Here is a 26,990-nt window from a genome sequence, read left to right on the forward strand (position 1 = left end):
AACCCTATCTATACTATGCTTTCTCCTATACATATATACCTTTAAGTTTAGTTTATAAATTAGGCATAGTAAGATATTAACAAATAACTAGTAATAAAATAGAACAATTATAACAATACACTATAACAGGTATGTTAATGTTTTCTCTTTCAAAACATCTTCTTGTACTGTACTCACCACCCTTCTTGTGATACTGTAAGAGGACAAAATGCATATGTGATAAGATGAAGTGAGGTGAATTATGTAGGCATTTTGAGGTAGTGCTGGGCTACTACTGATCTTCTGACAACATATCAGAAGGAAGAATTGACCACAGGTAACTGAAACTGTGGAAAACCAAGGAAACAGATGAAATCACCTAGGAAGAAACTATGAGAAGAAATGGGAGAGGCCCCAGAACTAAGAACTAAGAAACGCTAGATTTATCTAAGGGTCAAATGCTTATTAAATGGTCTAACTCAACAAGCAAAATGTTCTTTCATTAAATCCCATTGCTATTAACATAAAAAAAAAAAAAAAAGCCATTTCCCTGGCCAAAGGTTATCAAAATTTAGTATTTAACTAATTTTAGGTGTCTCTAGTTGAGTCCTAGAAAAATTACTTTAAAAACCTTGCAAAAGGGGATCCCTGGTTGGCTCAGCGATTTGGTGCCTGCCTTCAGCCCAGGGCGTGATCCTGGAGTCCTGGGATCAAGTCCCACATCGGGCTCCTTGCATGGAGCCTGCCTCTCCCTCTCTCTCTCTCTGTGTCTCTCATGAATAAATGAATAAAATCTTTAAAATAAAATAAAATAAAATAATAAAATAAAATAAAATAAAATAATAAAATAAAATAAAATAAAATAAAATAAAATAAAATAAAATAAAATAAAATATAAACCTGGCAAAATAATAAGATATGAGAAAAAATGGTAACCTCTGGGGAGGGAAACTGAATGATAAGAAATGGGTAAGAAAGGGAAGCCTGGGGATGCCTGTGTGGCTCAGTGGTTGAGAGTCTGCCTTTAGCTCAGGGCATGATCCCGTGGTCCTGGGATCAAGTCCCACACTGGGTTCCCTGCATGGAGCCTGCTTCTCCCTCTGCCTGTGTCTCTGCCTCTCTCTGTCTCTCTCATGAATAAATAAATAAAATCCTTAAAAAAAAAAATGCAGATTCTTGAGACCTACTAAATTAAGTGGAGGGAGAGGAGCTGCCTATGTCTCTGCCTCTCTTTGTCTCTCATGAATAAATAAATAAAATCTTTAAAAATAATGGGTAAGAAAGTTTTCTGATATATATCCTTTTCTACTTTTTAAATTCTGTATTATATTACATGTTTCACACATCCAAAAATAAATGCTTTTAAAATAACTTGATATTTCAGCTTCTATCAATAATTAAATCAAACATCAGTGGGTTTATTACTGTTTGACTTTATGTTGCTGTTGTTGAACTTGACATGTTATCTAATATTTATGAAGGTATAAAAAGCCACAAATAACCAACTCCTGAAGAAACACAAGGTATGAGAACTTAACTACCATATATCACAGCTTATTATAAAGCTACATGAATAAGGCTGTATGATTCTGACACTGGGATAAATACATAAGAGAACAAAATAATGAGTCCAAAAACAAATCAATACATGTAAGAACATAAATTATGATGGAGGGAGCACAGCAGATCACTCTTCTATTGGAAGAATATGTAGATAACATATTCTTCCAATAGATGGTGCTGGGGGGCATTGGAAATCCATATGGATAAAAATGAAATGGAACCCCTTCCTCACATCAAACATAAAAATCAATTCTAGAGAGACTAAAGTTCTAAATATAAAAGATAAAACTATAAAGCTTCTAGTTGAAAATATGAGATTCTGCTCATGACTGTAGAAAAGGTTCTCTTAAGTCCAAGAAGTACTGACACACACACTTCATCTATCAATCATAATCCCTCCAGTGGAGGAAACAACAAATAAGTCAAAAGAGCACCAACTAGGTTTGGATAAGGAAAATGAGGGCTCTAATACCGGCTGTCATCAACTGTTAAATTGGGGCAAGGCACATGACCTCTTTGGGTCTCTGTTTGCTAGTTTTTAATAGGAAGGAGTCATACTTTATGATCCAAACAAAGTTTTTACCCAAAGTAATCTAAAATGATAATGAACTAGTTTCTTGAATGAGCTAACCAAGTGGACAGCATTACCAATGCTGATAACTTAAGGGAATGAAGAAAAAGAGAAAATGATGTTTCCCAGTCCTCCCAGGACTGTACAGTATAAATAACTGAACATGGTGACAAGTGTTTACAGCTGACCTTGACAGAAAAGTGTTTTCCAAATACTCTTAGATATAAAGTGCACTCATTGGGGTAAACTGTCCTTGCTGGGCATTTGCTTTGTCATACTATTTCTTTTTTATATATATATACTATTTCTTTAATAAAAGTAATAAAAATGGAAAGATCTTGGAAATATCAGTAAGGCCAGCAATCAAAGGCTTTAAGTGTATCTCTCCATATATCCCTGACAAGTAAAATTCCATCATCATAGACAGGGATAAATTATGGCTGCTTGCCTGGGTGGCTAAGGGAATGAGAAAATTAAGAACAGGACATCCTGTGGGATTTTTGATAATCACTAGCCAAGTCATTTTGGTGCCATTTTTCCTAACACTACAAAATAACATATTCAACATTTCATTGGCTTCTCAAAATGACATTTTATGATAAACCTCAGATCTGATAGTCATACTCTTATTAAAAGTCAGAACTAGTTATATTGAAATAATGACCAACCACAGAAGATTTTTCATTAAAATATATTATATAAAAAAAATAAAAATAAAAATAAAAATAAATATATTATATAATAACATTAAAATAAGGCTCGATCAGGGTCTCAATCGAGGATCCAGGAATAGGACTCATTGATCCCTGAACCTCATAAAATTGTGTGTGTGGGGGATCCCTGGGTGGCGCAGCGGTTTGGCTCCTGCCTTTGGCCCAGGGCGCGATCCTGGAGACCTGGGATTGAATCCCACGTCGGGCTCCCAGTGCATGGAGCCTGCTTCTCCCTCTGCCTATGTCTCTGCCTCTCTCTCTCTCTCTCTCTCTCTCTCTCTCTGTGACTATCCTAAATAAATAAAAATAAAAATAAAAAAAATTGTGTCTGTGTTTTGTACACAATATGTAGGGAGAGTATCTCATGACATACAAAAGATTTTTAGTGAGGTCCATGATTAAAAAAGATTATGAAATCTTTAATTAGATGATACCTGCAGACTCTTAAAGCCTATGACCCCACACAGATTTGATATTTTAGTTAAGGCAAATAATTGGCCCACTTATGAAGGAAATAGAAATTTACCTCTGATTCATCACTCTTTCTTAATCCAAGTACAACAAAAGTCAGTCTCACTTTAAAACAAATAAAAATAGGGACACCTGGGTGTCTCAGTGGTTGAGCATCAGCCTTTGGCTCAGGGCATGATCCTGGGGTCCAGGATCCAGTCCTGGGTCGGGCTCCTTGGGAGGAGCCTGCTTCTCCCTCTGCCTATGTCTCTGCCTCTCTCTCTCTCTCTCTCATAAATGAATAAATAAAATATTTTTAAAAAATAAAAATAAGAATAAAATTAAATAAATAAAAATAAAAACTAAATTAGGGATGCCTGGGTGGCTCAGCAGTTGAGCATCGGCCTTCTGTCCAGGGATCAAGTCCCACACTGGGCTCCCTGAGAGAAGCCTGCTTCTTCTATGTCTCTGCCTCTCTCTCTCTCTCTCTCTCTCTCTTATGAATAAATAAATAAAATATTTTTTAAAAATAGATAAATAAATACTAAATTAAATTTTTAAAGATAAAAAATTTTTAAATGGGGGGCACCTGGCTGGCTCAGTGGGTAGAGCATTATGACTCTTAATCTCATGATTGTGAGTTCAAGTCCCACATTTGGTGTGGAGCCTACTCAAAAAACAAACAAAATAAATAAAAATTTAAAATTTAAAACTTCATGGCTTCAATTAAACAATTAAAAATTGAGTTCAGGGATGCCTGGTGGCTCAGCAGTTGAGTGCCTGCCTTCAGCTCAGGGCGTGATCCCAGGATTCCAGGATCGAGTCCCACATCTGGCTCTTTGCAGGGAGCCTGCATATGCATCTCCCTTTGCCTATGTCTCTGCCTCTCTCTGTGTGTCTCTCATAAATAAATAAAATCTTAAAAAAAAAAAAAATGAGTTCAATAATGTACTATCTCAAAATCTTCAGTTTATCTCCTTACTTTTAAGCCTTTCTATACACTCAAATTTTAACTACAATATATTCCATTTCTCAGTAAGAAAGATAATCTATTCTTTGATCTTTTTCACCAAGCATCACTCTTCCTAGGTCCTGAGTAGATTTTCACATTAAGTGAAACCAAGATCTCATTCTTTCCTACTGCTTTACATAATTAATTGGGACTGTTCAAATTCATCAATCCTGGAGCCTTTGAAAAAAAGCTATTAGTTCAATCCTAGACCAGCCAAAATATGGTGACTGATTCCCACTCACTTCATAAATACATACTTAAACACACACACACACACATACACACACACACAAAACTTACTAATGAGAACTATAATTTACCACCAACTACTCATAAGAAATTATAGCTCTGCTGACTGGCAAGTAATTTGCAAAAGCAGATCAGTTTAGCTGCATAAAATAAATATCCACCTGCACATACTAGCACTAATCAGGGCGTGAAATTAAACTTTTTATTCGGAAGGAAATAACTGCTTCAAAGCTGGGATTTAGCCTGGAAAGCAAATATTAAGGTCATCCTTTTCTCTCTGACGTTTAAAAGTATTTCTAATGGAAGCAAGGGAAGAGAGCTGACTGGCCAAATTCCGTAAAAGTGAAAATATCTCTATGACATAACAAACATTCCACTTACTTTACTAATTGCACAGACTTAACAGACCAAATTGCTGAAATGTATGCAGAGATCACTTAAGATATGAAAGCCCAAACAGACCACTAGTCATCTAATTCCATCAAAACTAAGGGATCAGTGTTTCATTAAGTAAAATAAAGAAAATTCAACAACCATAAATGTCACAATAAGCTTTTAAATAGCCTATAGCCTTTTTTATTACAATACAGTCAATACAGGATTAGCCAGGTTAATGAGATCCTATTCAGTAATAGTAGCCAATTATAGCCAATAGAAGCCAATTCCCACAATTCTTCCAACATTTATCAAAATTAGCTAATACTTCGGATGCCTGGGTGGCTCAACGGCTGGGGCCTGCCTTCGGCCCAGGGTGTGATCCTGGAGTCCCAAGATCGAGTCCCACACTGGGTTCCCGGCATGAAGCCTGCTTCTTTCTCTGTCTGTGTCTCTGCCTCTCTCTGTATGTGTCTCTCATGAATAAATAAATAAAATCTGGGATCCCTGGGTGGCGCAGCGGTTTGGCGCCTGCCTTTGGCCCAGGGCGCGATCCCAGAGACCCGGGATCGAATCCCACGTCGGGCTCCCGGTGCATGGAGCCTGCTTCTCCCTCTGCCTGTGTCTCTGCCTCTCTCTCTCTCTCTCTGTGACTATCATAAAAAATAAATAAATAAATAAATAAATAAATAAATACGTAAATCTTTTAAAAAGATTAATACAAACTTCCTCCTGAAGCCAATATTACCTGATATGTATGTAACTAAGTAGAATTTAAATAGAAACTTGAAACAAAAAAATTAACTAATGCAAACTTCAACTTATTCCACTATTCTATATCCACACTACTCTCATGTCTACCAGAGAAACCTAACAAGTGTAAAAGAGCCCAAATTATTATGAGCAAAATGCTGACTTGATTGGCCTATAAAAGCCACCATAGCACTCAACCTGTGGTCCCACAACCAGCAGCAGCATCTGGAAACTAGAAATGCAAATTTTCAGGCCCCACCCCAGGTCTACTGAATGGAAAATACAAACGCTCCAGGAAATCCTGATGCAGTTTGTACTACCACAAGCCTTTAAAAACTGAACCTAATTCGCAGCTTTAGACTTTTCTACTAAAGATAAAAATTATAAAACATATAACTTGCAAATTAGAATATAAAATGTACATTTAATTAGTCTAAGTTCAAAAACAAAAATAAAAGTAAAAGTGATGAAGTCTACACAGTATCTTCCCCAAATATAAAACAGTCACCATGGGGCAGCCCAGGTGGCTCAGCAGTTTAGCACGGCCTTCAGCCCAGGGCCTGATCCTGGAGACCCAGGATCAAGTCCCACGTCAGGCTCTCTGCATGGAGCCTGCTTCTCCCTCTGCCTGTGTCTTTGCCCCTCTCTCTCTCTCTCTCTCTCTCTTTCTCTCTCTCTGTCTCTCATGAATAAATAAATAAAAACTTAAAAATAAAAAGTCACCGTTTCAGTCATGCAGAAAGAAAAAATGATTTGGAACGGCATAAGGATAAATGGGCTAATTTTACAACTACCACAGAAGAATCATCATCAATGGATATTAAAACTATAGGGATAAACAGTGCTAAGAAGTAGGATATTTACAGTTTCCAAATTTCACTCCACTAGGCACTTATTAATTACAAATACACCTTAATAAAATGATCAAACTTAGTATCACCAATAAAGGAACAAATTGACATGATGTACCTTCTCATGGAATGCACTGAGAAAGAAATCACAACATGTATTCCTGCCAAATTTTTTTAACCTGCATCTAATAATGATGGAGAAATAATTAGACAAATTCAAAAGAGACATTCTGTAAAAACTAGCCTGCACTCTTCAAATGTCAATTTCACGAAAAAAAAAAAAAGACTAGGGAACTGTTATAAATTAAAAGAGACTAAAGAGACATAACTATATATAATGTCATTGTATCCCACAACACACATACAAAATGGAGTTTAGAAGAAGAAGCTATAAAGGAAATCACTGGACAATTAGGGAAATATGAATATGAACTGTATATTGAATAATAAAATGTTATCACTGTTAAATTTCCTGAGTGAAATCTTGCACTGTGGTTATGAAAGACAATGCTCTTATTCTTAGAAAATATATGTTGAGGGATCCCTGGGTGGCGCAGCGGTTTAGCGCCTGCCTTTGGCCCAGGGCACGATCCTGGAGACCCAGGATCGAATCCCACGTTGGGTTCCCGGTGCATGGAGCCTGCTTCTCCCTCTGCCTGTGTATGTGTGACTATCATAAATAAATAAAAAAAAAAAAAAAAAGGAAATATATGTTGAAAGTGAAATAAAGATGTCTACAATGCTCAAATGATGTAAAAATACAAGTACAGTCATACAGAGAAAGAAAACCCAAGGTGGCAAGATGTAAACAACTGGTCAATCCAGGTGAAGAGGTATATCATTATGTTTTTCTCGCTATTTTTCTATAGATTTGAAAAAAGATTGATACCATCCTTACCCTCTTCAAAACCATATTCCTCAAAAAAAAAAAAAAAAAAAAAAAAACCATATTCCTCAACTGCATGATCTTGAGTAAATAACCTCTTTGTGCCTCACTTTCCACATTTATAAATCAGGGATAATAATAATACATACCTAATAAGATGAGAGGATCAAATGAGTTAATAAATGACAAATGCCTAGGAAACTAGCTTGGTACATATTGAGCTTTAAGTGTCTGCTATCAATATTACTGCTGTTACGACTACTATTACAATCACCACCCAAGGTCATAAAGAATCATAGCTTGGATGTTCACAGTCCTATAGAATTTCTAAAATATTTTCACTACAATAGTTTAAGTTAGTCTCCATAACAGCTCTTTGAAGTAGGAAGAGCATTATTATCTCTGTTTTCCAGATGAAGAAAATGAGACTTAGAGAAGTTAAGCAACTTGCCTAATATTATATGACTTCTACAAAGTAGTGTGAGATGGGAACCAGGTCTTGTTTTCACTGTAGCACAACATAAAATTTACATTCTAACCTACACTGCTTACAAGTATTTCAAGGAAAACACACCAAGAAGACAGGTAGAACTCCTGTACTGTTATAGAAAAAAGTAATCACTAGCCCATTCAGTAAAACAGATGTCACTTTGCAGAGCTTTGATATTTTTCTTAAATACCCTTGAAAACAAGGATCAAAAAATATGAACTCTTATAAAAAGGGATTTATTGTATTTTTATAGCTTATTACATACCTTGTAACAATCATTTTGTTAAATGTGAATGTCAGTTTTATTTTCGGTCCCTTTTTCCCTGGCTATTTACAAGCTTTGTAAGAATCGTTCCTTAATTAAGTCTAAACATAGTTTTATATAAATGGATTCCTGGAAATAAAACGTTCAGACTTAAGAAATGATTGTTACAGAGACTGTAACAGGCCGTAAAAAAAGAATGCCACTTTAAACAAAGATTTCTCATTTTAATTAAAAAGATAATCATCAGAACATTCCTACACTTAACAGAACCATTTAAAGAAGCTTCTTTGAAAAAAAAAAAAGTAGCATCTTATGCAGCTTTCCATGTATAATTTATAATATATTTAAATCAAAGTCTCAGTTGATCCTCTACGCATGAATTCTTATATACTGTGCCTACACTTTAAGGACACATTGCAAGAGAAATAGGCCCAAATGAAGTTAACATCATTTCTAATTCTTTTTAACATGAACACTTTCAAAGATTATATTTTTCCATAAATATTGGTAAAACACATTTAAGAATACTTAAGAAACATTTAACAAGGGCAGCCCCGGTGGCGCAGCGGTTTAGCGCCACCTGCAGCCCAGGGCGTGATCCTGGAGACCCAGGATCGAGTCCCACGTCAGGCTCTCTGCGGGGAGCCTGCTTCTCCCTCTGCCTGTGTCTCTGCCTCTTTCTCTCCCTGCATCTCTATGAATAAATAAATACAATCTTTAAAAAAAAAAAAAAAAAGAAACATTTAACATGACCACCTATGAACAGAACAAGGATCATATAATTTACTGATGCAGTAAAAAGCTAAAAGTGTTGGGTAAAGGGATATTCAGAACATTACCATATAATCAAAGATGACACATACCTACATAAAGAGTTTCTATTCTCAAACTCTGATAAAAACTGAAGCATCATTCTCATTTTCAAAATGTCAAAGCTGGATATCACTGGAGGGTGTGAAAAACCTTTATAAGTATGATTTGATAACCAGGATTCTTTTCAACTAATTCACTTGGATAACTTTTAAACTGTCCATTCTTGGGACACCTGGGTGGCTCAGTTGGTTGGGCATCTGACTGATTTCAGCTCAGGTCATATCAGGGTCCTGGGATGGAGCCCCATGTGGGGCTCCGTGCTCAGCAGGGAATCATCTTGAGATTCCCTCTCTCCCTCTGCTCCTCCCCCAGCTCTCTCTCTCTCTCAAATAAATAAATAAGGGTGCTGGGGTGGCTCAGTCAGTTAAGAGTCCAACTCTTGATTTCAGCTCAGGTCATAATCTCAGGGTTCTGAGATTGAGCCCCTGGCAGACTCCCCACTGGGCATGGAGCCTGCTTAAGATTCTCCCTCTTTCTTTGCCCTCCCCATCTCATGCAAGTGCATACTCTCTTTCAAAAAAAAATAAATAAAACAAAATAAATCTTTTTAAAAATTGTCCATTCTTAACTCAAATCTCATATAAAATTTGTATATGTAGGCAAGAGTCCAAGAGAGAATGAAGTAGATCTTATAAGCTGTCATTATAATTAACTGCAATTTGAAAAACAGATGCATCAATGTTCTTCTACTTTAAGTCACCTTTTCTAAATTACACTGGAGCCATTACTTGACAGTCTATTTCTGCAGCAATATATTACTGGAAACTGCTTCAAAGTGGACTATATTTTCCCAGGAAAATAAGTTATAATCAGGAAGCTATTTCCTAACTGAGGACTTGGTAACAAAGAAAAGTACTCACATGCCTACTAACATCAAAACAAAGAGTCAGTAACTGTAAACTTCTACAGTCATTAAAAATAAGGAAATTACAGGGCAGCCCGGGTGGCCTCAGCAGTTTAGCGCCACCTTCAGCCCAGGGCGTGATCCTGGAGACTCAGGATCAAGTCCCACGTCGGGCTCCCGGCAAGAAGCCTGCTTCTCCCTCTGCCTGTGTCTCTGCCTCTCTCTCTGCGTCTCTCATGAATAAAGTACTTTTTAAAAAAAAAATTAAAAAATAAGGAAATTACATTCCAGCTTCAAGAAATAGAGTAACATACCAAAGATCAGCAAGCATTTGTCCAAAGTGTAAAAAAACCCATAACTCTTCCATATTTACTCATGAAACAAATTTGACCTCAAGCTAATAATCAACTAAAATAAACACTAAACATTTAATTAGCAGTACTTGGTTTGCTTCTTAAAATACAGACTGCTGCTTGAGATGATTTATAAAGAAAAGAGAAGAAGCAGGAGAGGGTCAAATATTATTACTCAAGGGAATATCCTCCTTTCCTTTATCTAAGTTATTTTTCTGAATAAGCAAGTTATTAAAAATCATACCACTGACCTATGCTACCAGAATTAGGAAATCGGTGAATGTTGATCATGACGACAAGTGTTTCTCACTTATTTTGCTTTATTTTAAAAATTATAGGTTGACCAGATATTTTTATTTTTCATTTGCTTATCTCCTCAGTTTAATAAAATCTACAAGTGTTTTATAGAAGACCTAAGGCCACCAGAAAAAAATACTCTCTCATTTTGTCACAGGGCTTACTTGAGACTTTATAGATTTCACAGTATCTCACTCTTAATTAAGAACCACGAAGATTTATTAGCACAAGCTCCTTTTTAAAACAATTACAGAGGGGCGCCTGGGTGGCTCAGTTGGTTAAGTGTCTGCCTTTGGCTAAGGTCATAATCCCAGGGTCCTGGGATCGAGTCCCGCATCCAGCTCCCTGCTCAGTTTGCCTCTCCCTATGCCCTTCCTCGCAGCTCGTGATCTCTGTCTCTCTCAAATAAATAAAAATCTTAATAAATAAATATTCACAGAATATCTTTCATAGAATGCTAAATGTAAGGCATATTCTGATGACCATTCTTCTGATTCTTCTTTTTTTTTTTTTTTTCTTCTGATTCTTCTGATGGGGACTATCTTTTGTATTTGATCCCAACAGATAAAATCATCAAGAACTGAGGCATTCATTAGGGAAATGCAAATTAAAACCGCAATAAGGGGCAGCCCCATCGGCTCAGCTGTTTGGCGATGCCTTCGGCCCAGGGCATGATCCTGGAGACCTGGGATCGAGTCCCAGATCGGGCTCCCTGCATGGAGCCTGCTTCTCCCTCTGCCTGCCTGCCTCTCTCTCTCTCTCTCTGCCTCTCATGAATAAATAAATAAAATCTTTAAAAAAAATAAAAATAAAAATAAATAAAACCGCAATAAGATACTACTATACATCTATTCAAATGGCTAAAATAAAAAATAGTGAGCAACCATAACTTTCATACATTGCTGCAGAAATACAAAACAGTACAGCCACAGATGAAATAGGGGAAGGGGATTAGGTACAATCTTCCAGTTATAAAATAAATAAGGCAAAGGGATGTAATGTACAGCAATAGGGAATATAGTCACTTAAACTATAATAACTTTGTATTGTGACGGACTGCAATTAGATTTATTGTGGCGACCACATTGTAATTTATGTAAATATAAAATCACTACATTGTACACCTGAAACTAATATAATTTGTATGTCAATTATTCTTCAATTTAATAAAAATGGTATAGTCACTCTTGAAAATAGTGTGGCAGTTTCTTATAAAGTTAAACATACGCTTACCATATGATCCAGCAACTCCACTCCTGGGTTATTTACCCTACAGAAATAAAAATTTACATCACACAAAACCTATACACAAGTATATAAAGCAGCTCTATTTATAGTCCCCAAAAACCAGAAACACTTCACATGTCCTTCAACAGGTAAATGTATAAACAAAATGTGATACAATCCATTCAATGGATTCTACTAAACAATTCTACTAAACAATAAAAAGGAACAGGAAATACGCAACAACTTGAACAAATCTATCTCAAGGGCATTGTGCTCAGTGAAAGAAGAGCAAAAGATTACATATTGTATGATTTCATTTATATAACATTCTCAAAAAGTTAAAACTAAAATAAGGGAGAACAAATCAGCTCCTACAAGTTAGACACGGGGTGGGGGAAATATAGTACAAGGGAGTTCGGGGAGGGGTAACGAACTGTTCTTTAACCTGATCGTGGTAGTAGTTAAATATAATTACATCTATTAAAATTCTGAGACCTATAGACTAAAAAACCCTCAATTTTACTGGATGTTAATAAAAAGTCTGAACTTGCAACAGCAAGCATAAATAAATGTACATGTAAAAAGTAAAATGGAATAAGGGTGGAATGCCTATTCAATAAACCTTGGAAGTCTGCTTAAACTATTCTATGTTAGAGATTTGTTGTAAAAGTACCACCACCACCACCACCACCATATCCTTATGGCCTAGAAAGCACCATCACATTTACCTCCTTTAATTGTATCAAATTATGTCTTCTATTTTAAAGATGCTGTGGGGGATGGTAATGATGATCCAAGTGATAGAGATAAAAAGACATTTTCAGGGCAGCCCGGTGGCTCAGCGGTTTAGCACCGCCTTCAGCCCAGGGCGTGATCCTGGAGACCTGGGATCAAGTCCCACATCAGGCTTCCTGCATGGAGCCTACTTCTCCCTCTGCCTGTCTCTGCCTCTCTCTCTCTCTTTCTGTGTGTCTCATGAATAAATAAATAAAATCTTAAAAAAAAAAAAAAAAAAAAAGACAGAATTTCTAACTGACCAGACAATCTGTGCCTGTGTGACTGTCACTTGCGGTCAGGTTGAGGCCCTTGCTTAAAAGAACTCCAGACTATGTAACTATAACAGAGACTAATCTTTCCTCATAAATTTCCCTCCATTTAGTTATGCCTTGTTGCTATAAGCAACACTTCACTGATTCCTCAAAAATTTTCCTTCACTCCTTGACATTACTTCTCCTTAAGAGGTCTATAAAGCAACTGGTGTGGGGCACCTGGGTGGCTCAGTTGGTTAAGCATCTGACTCTTGATTTTAGCTTAGGTCATGATTTCAGGGTGGTGAGATCGAGCTCCAAGACAGGATCCCTGATCAGCCAGGGGTCTGCTGGAGATTCTGTGTTTCCCTCTCCTTCTGCCCCTCCTCAAACTCATGCTCTCTCTCTAATAAATAAATCCTTAAAAACAAATAACTGGTGAGGTTGTCTGTTGTCTTTTATTCTCAAATATGTGATAGGGTCATAAAATATTAACAATAAAAGTAACATCAGAACTATCCACAGTATTTTCACAGCATCAGGAGGGACTACCAGTTGTACTGTGATGTAATTTTAACATACCTAGAATGTCCATATTTTGGGATGTTGCTATTGTTCTTCTACTAGATATACCTCTTGTAAATGGCATACCTTATTTTTCTGGCCCCATAGGTCACCAATTTCTCCAACTGCAAACACTTAGCCCTCAGAATAAATTCTTTTTAGAAAGCTACTACTAATCCTTTAGAATTCGAAGAAATTCCAAGCCTCTGCAATGAAGTTTGTGTCACTCTGCTTTCACTCTTTTTTCCCCAGCTCTACTGAGATATAACTGGCATATACAATTGTGCAAGTTTAAGGTGTACAATATGTTTATTTAATACTTATATATTGTATTATAAAATGATTACCATCTGCCTTCACTTTTTTTTTTTTTTCAGGTTTGCCTTCACTCTTGATTTCAGTTAGCTCAGCTCCTTCCTGCTATGTTCCCCAGGTACAAGGCTTCACTTTTTACATTGGTTCTAGCCACAATATACCCCCACTCCCTCTTTGCTGATACACTGGCCAGGACACAGTGGACTAGACATTTTGTCAAACCTAATCTGAGAAATATCTGTATCAGAAACACTAAGATGCTTGTTAAACATGCAGATTCTTGGGATGCCTGGGTGGCTCAGGGGTTGAGCATCTGCCTTTGGCTCAGGGCATGATCCTGGGGTCCAGGATTGAGTCCCACATCAGGCTCCTTGCAGGGAGCCTGCTTCTCCCTCTTCCTGTGTCTCTACCTCTCTCTGTCTCTCTCATGAGTAAATAAATAAAAACCTTAAAAAAAAATGCAGATTCTTGAGACCTACCAAATTAAATGGAGGGAAAGGGGCTGAGAATCTGCACTATATTTTAACATGTTTTCCAAATAATTTACAATAGTAAAGTATAGGACAACTGTAGTGGGCACTAATTACAGGCTGAATGATTAAATGAACTGAATGAATGAATTCTTTAGTTCCTTGCTGAGTATTCCAGTTTGATTTTTGATCCCAAACTTTAATCAGGGTCCTTGCTACCTGTTTTCAGTACTTACTGATGCTGTCTGCCTATCTGGATCTCCCCAGAATATCTGCACCCAGACTCCTTGTCACTATTCTCCCCCTGAAAGAATATCTTGCCCTTGCAAAACTTCCCTGAGTCCACAAATCCGGTTGAGTTGCCAATAAATGCCATGTTCCATCTGCCTAGCTAAATTTCCTCCCCTTAACTCCTAGCCACATCCAAGCACTTAGCCTATCTCAGCTAGCATGAAAAGCCTCTGTAGCTTTGAGCTTCCTTATCTGGCTAATCTTGATAAAACAGTGTTCCCAATACAAGATAGTGACATGAAATTACTCAAAAACCAAATACAATGTTTAGAAGAATCCTGATCTCTCTATCACATATGAAGTGGAGCTGAGTGGTCCTGAGAACTTCAACTTGGCTCACTCTCTAAGTGGATAATCTTTCTCTTTTAACCTGTTATTATGGATACTTTTAAATACACAGTATAGAAGAGTACATAACGAATTCCCATCAGCCAGCTTTCCACCTTCCAAATCCCAAGGCAAATCTCAAATATTATATCCATATGCCCATTTTTATCTATATGAATATATCTTAAATTTAGTCTCCTTGTTAAAATTAGGGACTATTCCAATATCTTTATCCACCAAATATTCATTTTTCCCTATGCTATGACAACCTTCTCTTTAGGTAATTGCCCCCAACAGTCTGATGCCTTTTTTTACTCTTTATTTCTCTTATTCCACTCCAGGCAAACCTGATTCATTCTATCTCAAGAATATTCCTTAAATGTCTTTCCTTCTTTCATACTTACCGCCCTGGCTCAAGCCCAGATGGCTTCTTGCCTGGACTATTACACAGCCTTTAAGTGGCCTCTCTGCCTGCCTCTGTCTATTCCATCCTCCCTAGTTCAATCCACTCTAAGTGAAACCACTACAGTGGTCTTTAATCTTTGCTGTTATTGCCCTCAATGGGAATCAGATTCAGATGAAAATTATAGATCTTTCAGAAAAAAGTACTTGCATGTATCTAGATCTTGAATGGGGACCATGGACCTCAGATTAAAAACCTTTGCACTATCAGCAACAAATAGAGTATTAAAATTTTAAAACATCATCTAGGGGCAGCCCCGGTGGCGCAGCGGTTTAGTGTCTCCTGCAGCCTGGGGCGTGATCCTGGAGACCCTGGATCGAGTCCCACATCAGGCTCTCTGCATGGAGCCTGCTTCTCCCTCTGCCTGTGTCTCTGCCTCTCATTCTCTCTCTGTGTCTCTATGAATAAATAAATAAAATCTTAAAAAAAAATCATCTAAACAACAACAACAACAAAAAAAAAACCCAACATCTAAAAAACCAAATACCTAGGAATAAACAAAAAATGTACAAAGACCTCTACACAGAAATTAAAGATCCTAATAAATGGAAAGATATACCATTTCATGGCTACACCATTTTCTAATTGTAGAACTCAATAGTGTTATGATCTTAATACTTACCCAAACTCAGATTCAATGCAATGCCAATAAAAATCAGAGCAGTATGCTTCGTGAACAGTGACAAAGCGGATTCCAATATATATAGAAATACAAAGGGCCGAGAATAGCTAATGCAATCTTAAGGGGGGTGGGGAGCTAAAGGACATAGACTATCAGATATCAAGAACTGGTATAAAAATATAGTAATTAAGAAAGTATGATACTGGCACAAGAATAAACAGAACAATGGAACAGAAATGAGTCCTAGAACTGTCCCATGGATATATATAAACAGGTGGTACATGGCAAAAGTGACCCTACAATGGATAAGAGAAAGAATAATCCTTTCAATAAATGACATTGGATCAACTGGATTTAAAAAAAACAAAAACTGAATTCTGTCCTCTACCTCACACCAGACATTAATTCTACATGGACTATAGATCGAAATGCAAAAGGTAAAAAACAGCAAGGCTTGTCAGGGTCTTAAGATATTTAAAGACTCATGTTCATAGTATTATTCACAATTGCCAAAAGGCAGAAGGATCCCAAGTGTCTGGCAAGAGATTAATGGACAAACAAAATGTGATGTTTAAATATGACAGAATATTATTCAGCCTTAAAAAGTAAGGAAATTCTGATACATGCTACAACGTGGATAAACCCTGAGGACTTTATGTTAAGAAAAGCTATTCACAAAAAGACAAATACTATATGGTTCCACTTAGATAAGATATAAGTAGCCAAATAACCAAACTCATAGAAACAAAGTAGAATGGTGATTGTCAGGGGCTGGGGGGAGAGGGAAGTGGAAAATTGTTGTTTAACAGGTACAGAGTTTGAGTTTTGCAAGATAAAAAACATGTATTCAGTTTAGTTAGGGCCAAGCAAAACAGGTGTTTACACAAGATAGGGTGGTAGAAACAGCAGTGATCTACGGCAGCCAGTCAGCGCCCTAGCAGGATAAAAAGAATGTCCATACAGGAATATGGCAGCCTTGGCAGTCATGCATAGGATGCTGGAGTCCAAATGAACTGAGAAGAGCAACATAGTGCAGGCCAAAAGATCCTGAAGTGAAAAACGATGTTCAAACGGGAGCAGGGGCAGCAGCTTCATATGGGATTTTGGAGCCTGAATAAGGTGAGGATGGCATCCACGTGGTAGATGTCAGGAACAGCAGCAACAGGACTGGTCACATCCAGGAAAACTGGTTAATAAAATATGTTGATGATAATGAAAATCAAGTTAATGTCAGAAAAGGGAGTTATAATTATGGAAAGGGAATTAGTAAATGAACCCTGTGGTATTAGACTAGAACTGGAGTTATCAGTGCACACTCATGGTTTTAAAGAAATATCTAGATAAAATTAAAATAGTGATATAAATGCATGTGTACATGTTTATATACATACATATATTCCCTACCTCTATCCAACAAGAGGACCTGGGAACAGTGACACCCCAATAACAATGAGCACACCTAAGACCCAGATCTTGACTTCTAAATATCGTTCTCTATCCAAAAAAAATAAGGCTCCTTGGAGAAATCAGCAATTCCAGGGTTGAGGGGAAATACAAGATGAGACTTTTTAAATACAAGAATGTCTTCTTTAACCAGGAAGTAAGAAAATGCTCAAAGAATGAAATAAAAAGATAAAGCAGCCTTAAAGCACTGGCCAAAGAGGGAATAATTTAAGCATTAAAATAAATGACAGGATTGGATTATACTCCATCAAATAAAACAGGAATTCCTAAGCCCATTCTATGATAATAGATTGAAAATCTGATGAGGAACAGGATAGTGACCTGGTTTCAACGTAGCTTTCCATAAAATATGTATTACAAAAAGAAAAATGTGTTTTTTTTTTTTTTGAAAAATGTATTTTAAAAGAAACTGGTAGGTGCCACCTTAATCAAGTAAACAAACGATAACAAAAACCATATGTCACCTGATAGGAGGCAATGAGCAAAACTATAGTATCACTTCTGTGATATTTCTGCCAAAAATACATAACCTGGATCCAATCATGAGGAAAAAATCGATAAACCCAAATTGAGGGACCATTCTACAAAATAACTAGCCTATAATGTTCAAAAGTGCCATAGTCACAAGAGTCAAAGACTAATGAACTGTTCTACATTGAAGGAGACTAAAGAGATATGACAACTAAATTCAATATATGATTCTGGATTAGATCCTTTTGCTATAAAGAACATTACTGGAACAACTGGCAAAGTTTAAATGGGGTCTGAGAGTTAGATATGTAATTATACTATACATTAATTTTGAGGGTTATATTATAGTTATGTAGAATGTCCTCATTTGTAGAAAATACATACTGAAGCATTTAGTGATGTGACAACTTAGACTCAAATGAATCAGGAAAAAATACCATTTGTGTTTTACATGAAACTCTTCTGTAATTTCGAGATCAATTCAAAATAAAATGTTAAGAAAAAGAGAAAGGACTGCACTAGTGGTTACCAAACTCTAAAAACAAAGATACTGATATTATGTATGTGTGTGTATCAACATAAACACCCCAATTTAGGTGTAACTATTTTCCCTGGACAAAGACTATATATTAGTTTTCCATGGCTGCTATAACAAATTACCACATACTTAGTGGCTTAAAATAACATCAATTTATTATTTTAGGGGCTGCCCAGGTGGCTCGGGCTGCCTTCAGCCCAGGGCCTGATCCTGGAGAACTGGTATCATGTCCCACATCGGGCTCCCTGCATGGAGCCTGCTTCTCCCTCTGCCTGTGTCTCTGCCTCTCACTCACTCTGTCTCTGTGCCTCTCATGAATAAATAAATAAACTGCAGGCGGCGCTAAACCGCTGCGCCACTGGGGCTGCTCCAAATAAAATCTTTAAAAAAATATATTTTATAGTCTGTAGTTCAGAAGTCTGAAATGGTTCTCACTGAGCCAAAAATCAAGGTTGTTGGGATTGTGTTCTCTTCGGGAAGCTCTAGCTTGTCCTATCAAACTTCTAGAGGTTGCTCACATTCCTTAGCTCTGTCTCTCTTCTCTCGTCTTCAAAGCCAGGACGGTGGATTGAATTCTCACGTGGCATCACTCTGAACTGTTGTTCTCCCTTCCTCTTACACATTTAGGGTCCCTTGTGATTAACACGGGGCCCAACACATATAATCCAGGATAATGTCCCTATTTTAAAGTCAATTGATTAGCAATCCTAATTCCATCTGTTACTTTAACTCCCCCATATAATATAACATATCTTGGGATTGGTGAGGCAGAAGGTGCTTACTCTGCTTACCCCAAAGAGTTTTTTTCCTTTATACTGAGATTATATCCTTGCTACTTTTGTGGCATTAGAGTGCTCTTTCTTCCTTTTATAAAATGATGATGCTAACTGCAATCATTCTTTTTAAACTATTGCTATATAGAGAAAAAGGAAAAACAACCTGAATGAATGGTCTTACAAACAATGTGGGACTAAGGAAGGCAGACACCGAAGTGTATATACTAGAAGGATTCCATTTATATGAGGCTAAATACAAATAAAAGTAAAAACTAACCTATACTGATTAGATAAGGCTTACACAGAAGTGATAACTAGGTAAAATTTTAATGAGCTATATACTTAGGATTTGTACACCTTTTTGTATAATTTTACTTCTTTAAAAAGCTTACATACACACACAAAATACACGAGAATATGATTTTTAAATACAAGGCGGATTCAGTCCAAACTCCCCAGTCCTCAGTCTCTTTTTTTTCTTGTCTGCTATGCACTCAATGTTCAAGTCATATCTATCTACTCAACCCATGCCTGCCCATCTCTTGATTTTCTGGCCTTTACCCGAACTACTCCCTCTTCCTGGAACTGTCCACCTCAAAAACAACTCTGTCAAAACCTATCTATTCTATAAAATCCAATATGAAGCTTTCTTCTTCCACAAAGTATTCAAAGATCTCTCCAGTTAAAAACTGATTTCCAAAAAAAAAAAAAAAAAATGATTTCCCTTCTGACAACTTCTATAGCACTTTATGCCTCTATTTTGGCACTTATTGGTGTGCTTTAAGAAATATAAATTCCAGGGATCCCTGGGTGGCTCAGCGGTGTAGCGCCTGCCTTCAGTCTGGGGCGTGATCCTGGAGTCCCGGGATCGTGTCCCGCATCAGGCTCCCTGCATGGAGCCTGCTTCTCCCTCTGCTGTGTCTCTGCCTCTCTCTCTCTGTCTCTCATGAATAAATAATAAAGTAAAATATTTAATAATAATAATAATTTTGTATCTTCATCCCCTCCTACCCCCTAACTACCTCTCTCCACATATAACACAACGTTTTGCAACTCAGTTTATGTTCACATTTTTATCGAATCCCGTTGCAAGCCAACTATCATTATGGCCTCATCTTCAGTTGTCAAGCCACTGATTTTGCCAAGTACTATTTAAAAGGAAAATGCAGTTCTCCAGCACAATTTAGGAACATATAGTCCTAAATTTCCAATGAAAATCGTGGATACAAAAAGGAGTTTAATGGTATAAATGATCAATTAACACATACGTGGCAATTCACAATTTAAAATGAACTGAGAAGGGGGAAAAGAGAACCTTTTCAAGTAGGTAAGACTAACAATTGCCCATTTTCCAGTTAAGAAAATGAGCTTGGGGGATCCCTGGGTGGCCCAGTGGTTTGGCACCTGCCTTTGGCCCGGGGTGCAATCCTGGAGACCCGGGATCGAATCCCACGTCAGGCTCCCGGTGCATGGAGCCTGCTTCTCCCTCTGCCTGTGTCTCTGCCTCTCTCTCTCTCTCTGTATGACTATTATAAATAAATAAATATATAAAAAAAAAAAGAAAAGAAAAGAAAATGAGCTTGGCTACACTGCAGTCCATGATCAGTGCAGGTCTTCATTTGGGTACTTATTTTCTAAATATATGAACTCAGTATACTAAATTTAAATTTTTCAGATTAAAAACAATACAGGGATCCCTGGGTGGCGCAGCGGTTTGGCACCTGCCTTTGGCCCGGGGCGCGATCCTGGAGACCTGGGATCGAATCCCACATCGGGCTCCCTGCATGGAGCCTGCTTCTCCCTCTGCCTGTGTCTCTGCCTCTCTGTCTTTCTCTCTGTAACTATCATGAATAAATAAAATCTTTAAAAAATAAAAAAATAAAAAAATAAAAAATAAAAATACATATTTGCTACAGAAAATGTAGAAAGCATTAAAGAATGCAGAGAAAAGAAAAATCACCTAAGTAATGCTTTTGTGTGTTTACTAGCATATTTTCAGATGCTGTTAAATATTTTGAAATATTACCCATAATCCAACAATCCATAAATAACCACATTAACAGATTAGTGTTACTGTGTTAGCTCCTGAGTACAAGGATTTGTACATCTGTGTTGCAAAAGTATTATCCACATGCTATAACTCCTGGATTTCTGCTTCCATGACTTTTCAGTGAAAGCCTGTATACCCCCCAAACATCTGAAGATATCAGTACCGTATCTTTGCAACCGCAAATTTTGGTGCAGAAGGGATTTAAGAGCTCTAAACCTGCTTCCAAAGGAGTTGTCAGAGCATTATGTATGACCTTGATTCAAATTCTGTTATAGTTCAAATTCTGTCACAAATGCCATGGGAATGACATCAATTTTATCCTTCCCAAAGATAGAAGAATAGCTTGTAATACTGATGAACTTTTCAGGGCATCACTGTGGATTAATGTCAATAATCTAATTTTCTCTTTATGCCTTTTTTTTTATTTCACATAACATGATGCAAAGATACCTGCTATATTAAGTAATGATTCTGAAAGTATCTAACCCAGAGGTATTGTTCAGTAACCAAAGTGAGAAGTGCTAGTCAGGGCAGTACAACAACAAACAGAATGAAAGCTGTCACAGTAAGCATTTCATCGTTCCTCTATAAATCAAGTATCCTAGAGTATATTATAGACTGTTACTGTAGTACATTAATTATGCAAGTTACTCCCTCCCCCACACCTTCTATGGGCAGAATATACTTTCCTGCCCTTTGACTCTGGGCTTGCCCATGTGGACTTGCTTTGGTTAATGGAATACTGGTCAGTGTGACACAACCAATAACTGAAAGGTACTTTAATAATTTAATAACTGGACTTGCTCTTTTGTGTATTTGCTATAAGAGCTTTGCCTGGTAAGTCACCATTTCTTTAGTCTGAGTCCCAGAATATCATATGTAACAGTAGTCCTCAGTGAGCAGCCAAGTCCAGTTTCCCAACTAAGCCCAGTCTATACTATCCAATACTCAGCAAATCCACATATTCGTGAGAATAAATATATATCACTGAATGCCATATTTTGTGGTTTTATTACTCAGCAAAAGCTGACTGATGCAATGATACTATGACAACTATAAAGTACTATTCCATTTCCTCAATAATTCAAATGATTAGAAAATCTACATGGAAGTCTGGACAGTAACTCTTCCACTCCAGCCATCAAGTGACTAGCAAAGAAATATGCCATCATATTCCATTGTTTCTCTGCTCTTCAAGGATTAAATATAGTGTAAGTCAGGGTACTGGGTGAGACTGCATGGGTTTGATGTCAGGCTCCTTGCTAAAGTGTGATTTTGTACAAGTTACTTATTCTCTCCAGAATCAGTTTCCCTACCTGAAAATGGGAGTAACAACAGTACTGAATCTATTATTGGAAGAATTAAATGAAATAATATATGCAAAGAATTTAGGGGTGCCAGGCTGGCTCAGTCAGAAGAGCATGCTACTCTTAATCTCGGGATCATGAGTTCAAGGCTCAGATTGCGTATAGAGATTTTTTTTAAAGATTTAAAAAAAAGAATCTAGAATTTGAATAGCACATAGTAAATACTAAATGATAGCTGTTAGCTATGTGTGGCTAAGTATATTTAAAAAAAAACATTTAAAAAGCATAACTCTCCCACTTCTACTGGTTATCCATTATTGACAGTCTGGTCAGGTAAGAACACAAGCTTGGAAATAAGAAGGCAGTATCGTGAAGGGAGAGCCAAATCTCAGGAAGGAGCAAGAAAATTCCAACGCAGAAGGTTCATCTCAGCAGGAAGGAATCCTCTCCCAGCTCTGTGGCTTTTGTTCCCTTGCTTCCCATCCCCACCCTGGCCACATTATGAAGGCGATCCAAGAACTATGATGGTAGTATCCCAGGGAACAAAAATCACAGTCTTTTTTTTTTTTTTTTTAAGATTTTATTTATTTATTCACAAGAGACACACACAGAAAGAAGGCAGAGACATAGGCATAGGGAGAAGCAGGCTCCCTGCAGGGAGCCTGATGCAGGACTGGATCCTGGGGACTCCAGGATCACTCCCTGAGCCAAAGGCTGAGCCACCCAGGTGTCCCCAAAATCACAGTCTTAAGTCAACTTTACTCTCAGTATTTACTTCACTTGTTATCTCTGAGCCTTCAAAGATAGTTGTTTTGCTCTGTCTCAGTTGGGCTTTGGAGAAAGTAAAGGGAATTATCCAGAGATTCTCAAAGTACAAGGTGAATCTTGTGGAATACTAGTCAAAATGGTAAGATCCAGTGGAACTTTCCCACATTTTTTCCATCCTCTATTCCAACTTAAGGATGCTGGATTATTAAGCAAAGAAGCAGTTTTCTTTATAGTGACCATTAAACATTAACCATTAAACATTGAAAAATAATTCATCTTCAATGAATTATTATACACTTAGAAAGCACTTCCTGTGCTATATTAAAATATTGCTACAAAGTAGATGAGATTTGGGGCACTTGAGTGCCTTAGTCAGTTAAGCGTCTGCCTTGGGCTCAGGTCATGATCCTGGGGGCCTGGGATGGAGTCCTCCTCCCTGCTCAGCAGGGAGCCTGCTTCTCTCTCTTTCTCTCTTTCTCTCTCTCTCTCTCTCTCTCTCTCTGTCCCTTCTCCTCCTCAAGAGTGTGCATGTGCTTTCTCTCTCTCAAATAAATAAATCTTTAAAAAAAAAAGTAGATGGGGTTTAAGATACTTCAACAGCATAGATCTCTTTTTTCATTCTTTTATATTTTAATGCATTTCCCATAAAATAATATTTTTCTATACATGATCAAGATCTTATATATGTCCCACCTCCCTTTACCAAGGGAAAAAAAAATTCCCATCTGCTTCCTTTCTTTCAGGATTTAAGCACTATACAAATAATGTAGAATAATAAGTGGTCTCTTTTATAATTTCATTTTCTAATTTAGCAATAAAAAATTTCTGACAATCATTCAAAGTAGAATTTTCTCTACATCTAATAATTTCACTTCCAATGTTATGTACAGCTATTAAAAACGTGAATTTTAAAAATTAGCACAAAGAATTATCACTAACTCCTAATTTCATACCTTAATACCTATATAAGTATCCAGAAAAGAAAGTGAAGGCTAATTTAAATTGAGAACAGGTAAGAGATACATAGAAACTCTGACACCTTAAACTAAGAACTTGTTTCAAATGTTCACCCAACCAGCTGGTAATCAATCTCACTGACTCAAAGAAAAGCCCATCAGAGTGAAAAATCTGAGTATTTATTTTAAAATGCAATTTCTTGCTTTTAGATACATACACTTCTCGAGCAAATAAGAAAAGTTACTGAGTCATATTAATTCACCAAGTATTATCTCTGCAGTGACATTAAGGCAAGTCATGCAGGAGATCACATTAGTTCCTTAAGAAGTTAACCTCAAAAAAGAGATGCTTCAAAGCTAAACCTGGTGTTGTTATTCACAAATTTGGCTTATTCCATTTGTATTTTTAGTGTGAATCTCTAACTAGAATAACATCCCTGGTAGCCAGTCTCAAAAGGGCATGGCCCCCAACAATTTCCCTGTTTATGGATGTTATTCTTCTGGTCTACAGGTAGATTATTTCCTTTCCCTCTAACTCTGGCCTGGCCTTGACTGTCTTTGACCAAGAGGGACACTCTCAGACTTCCAATCCAAGGACATAAGAGAACTGGCTGAATGCCTTCTATTTCCTGTCTCTTGGAATACTCCTTCTTAGAATCTAGGCACCAAGCATAAGAAATCAAAAGGCCATGTGGAGAAAGGAGGCCCACATAAAGCAGGACTGAAGGCCTTAGGATAACTAAACTCTCAGAAAGTGGTCAGCTATGTGAGTGTGGCCATTGTGAACATTCCAGCCATGCTGGCACCCCAACCAATATCAAGTGTAACAGAAAACCCATCAGTCAACCACAAATTTGAGAGAAATAATAAAGTGTTTAAGCTACTAAATTGTGGGGTGGTCTATTACACTGCCAAGTTACCTTTTACAGTTTCACTTATCAATTCTATTAAAAACTATTTTATATGCCCTAAAATTATTCATACAGATTTCAAATGTTTCCCCAGATTTAATATTCTGGGACTGGTTTATCCTGTTCATTTTTTTTTTAAGATTTGTATTTATTTATTCATGAGAGAGACAGAGAGAGAGGCAGAGACATAGGCAGAGGGAGAAGCAGGCTCCCTCTGAGGAGCCTAATGTGGGACTCGATCCCAGGATCTTGGGATCACGACCTGAGCCAAAGGCAAATGCTCAACCACTGAGCCATCCAGGTGCCCCCATCCTGTTCATTTTTAAAAATAAACTTCAAATTCATCCCTCAACTCATCTTTCTATCCCCCATATATATTTTTCTAATATCTGCTTATAAATGATACCTACATTCCCTCAATCATTTTCATTTTTCTTTTCAGATCCTCTTCCAGTTCCCATTTATCTTTTCTGGATTATAATTTCGTTGACCAAAGAAGTATTAGTTAAGAAGGTGCCTGGGTGGCTCAAGGGTTAAGTGTCTGCTCTGGCTCAGGGCGTGATCCTGGAGTCCCAAGACTGAGTCCCACATCGGACTCCCTCCATGGAGCCTGCTTCTTCCTCTGCCTGTATCTCTGCCTCTCTCTGCCTCTCTCTCTCTCTGTCTCAGTGTCTCTCATGAATGAATGAATGAATGAATGAATGAATGAATAAATAAATAAATAAATGAAAGGTGCTTGAGGCCCTACTATGGCTAAACGAGATATTTGCATACCAGTTACTTAATGTAAACTACTGCTTTAATATCATTTGCTTCTAGGGACGCCTGGGTGGCTCAGCCTGGGTGGCTCAGCAGCTGGGCTGCTGCCTTCCACTCAGGCGGTGATCTCAAGATCTGGGGTCAAATCCCACATCGGGCTCCTGCGAAGGGCCTGCTTCTCCTTCTGCCTGTGTCTCTGCCTCTCTCTCTGTCTCTCTCTGTGTCTCACATGAATAAATAAATCTTTAAAAAAAAAATCATTTGTTTTTAGAAATTAAGCATTCTACTTCAACTATTTTTCATAAGTATCCGAAGGTAAACTTTAAATCTAGACTATGTGTGAACCATGGTCAACTCTGAATTAGCAGTCTTGTTAATAATATTTTATTATAAAATTCCTAATCAAAGCACTATACATTAATGTTGTGATAAGCAAAATTCATGAAAGACAGTATCTTTTTATGTTGGCATTTTTAATAAATTTTACATTTCTTTAAACCATGGAAATCAGGGCATCCGAACAAAAACTGCCATTCACAATTGAAGGAAGCAGTTAAGGTCAAAACAAAGCCAAATACTATACAAAAATCTTAATTTGATTAAGAGGATCATTCTTCCATGTGTACTATGCATTAATTACTTGATGCAATCACAAATAAAACATCTTCCTATCTCAAAACTGAGTAAAGACAGACGCATATTACAGCAGGGTAAATGGGACCAAAGGTATTTGTGACTTACTCAAATTCATAGTAAGACTGTGAGTGGAAAAATATGAAATCTCTAACTCTCCATTCTCTGTTTCAGTTATTAAGGTGTCCTTCTTAGTGACTCTCTTCCAGTTGGCCCTTTCCCAAACAGTAGCCAAAATAGCAAGCAAAGTCAAAAATAAAAGTAACTAAAATTAAAGAAAAAAATTGGTTTCTCCCTACAGAAACTGACTCAATATTTAATAATGTGTGGTGCCCTAAAAGCTGCAAACTACTACATAGCCATCTCCAGGTCCACTTTAACTCAATCAGGAGATCATTATCTATCCAAACATTAACTCACTTGTACAAAGCAGGGATCAAGTTCCAGGCTGAGGTCTAATGAGGAGTAAAGAAGATGATTTCATGTCTCTTTATGATCTATAAGTCACATTATTCCATAAATCTGA

At 37.2% G+C, this 26,990-nt stretch overlaps 1 protein-coding gene across 10 annotated transcripts in view; it reads right to left on the reverse strand.

The window, feature by feature from the left end:
- BTRC (beta-transducin repeat containing E3 ubiquitin protein ligase) overlaps window positions 1-26,990 on the reverse strand; it is a 180,877-nt gene that overhangs the window by 151,900 nt on the left and 1,987 nt on the right. For 4 of the 10 annotated variants that reach the window (XM_077877918.1, XM_077877913.1, XM_077877920.1 and 1 more), the window contains exon 2: window positions 11,758-11,794. The exons of the other annotated variants lie outside the window; for them this stretch is intronic. In XM_077877918.1, coding sequence (XP_077734044.1) covers window positions 11,758-11,760 — 3 coding nt within the window. In that variant the 5' untranslated portion in view covers window positions 11,761-11,794. The remainder of the gene's footprint in view (window positions 1-11,757; window positions 11,795-26,990) is intronic. 10 annotated transcript variants of the gene reach the window in all.

This window comes from Canis aureus, chromosome 29 (assembly GCF_053574225.1).
Source record: "Canis aureus isolate CA01 chromosome 29, VMU_Caureus_v.1.0, whole genome shotgun sequence".
Lineage (NCBI taxonomy): Eukaryota > Metazoa > Chordata > Mammalia > Carnivora > Canidae > Canis > Canis aureus.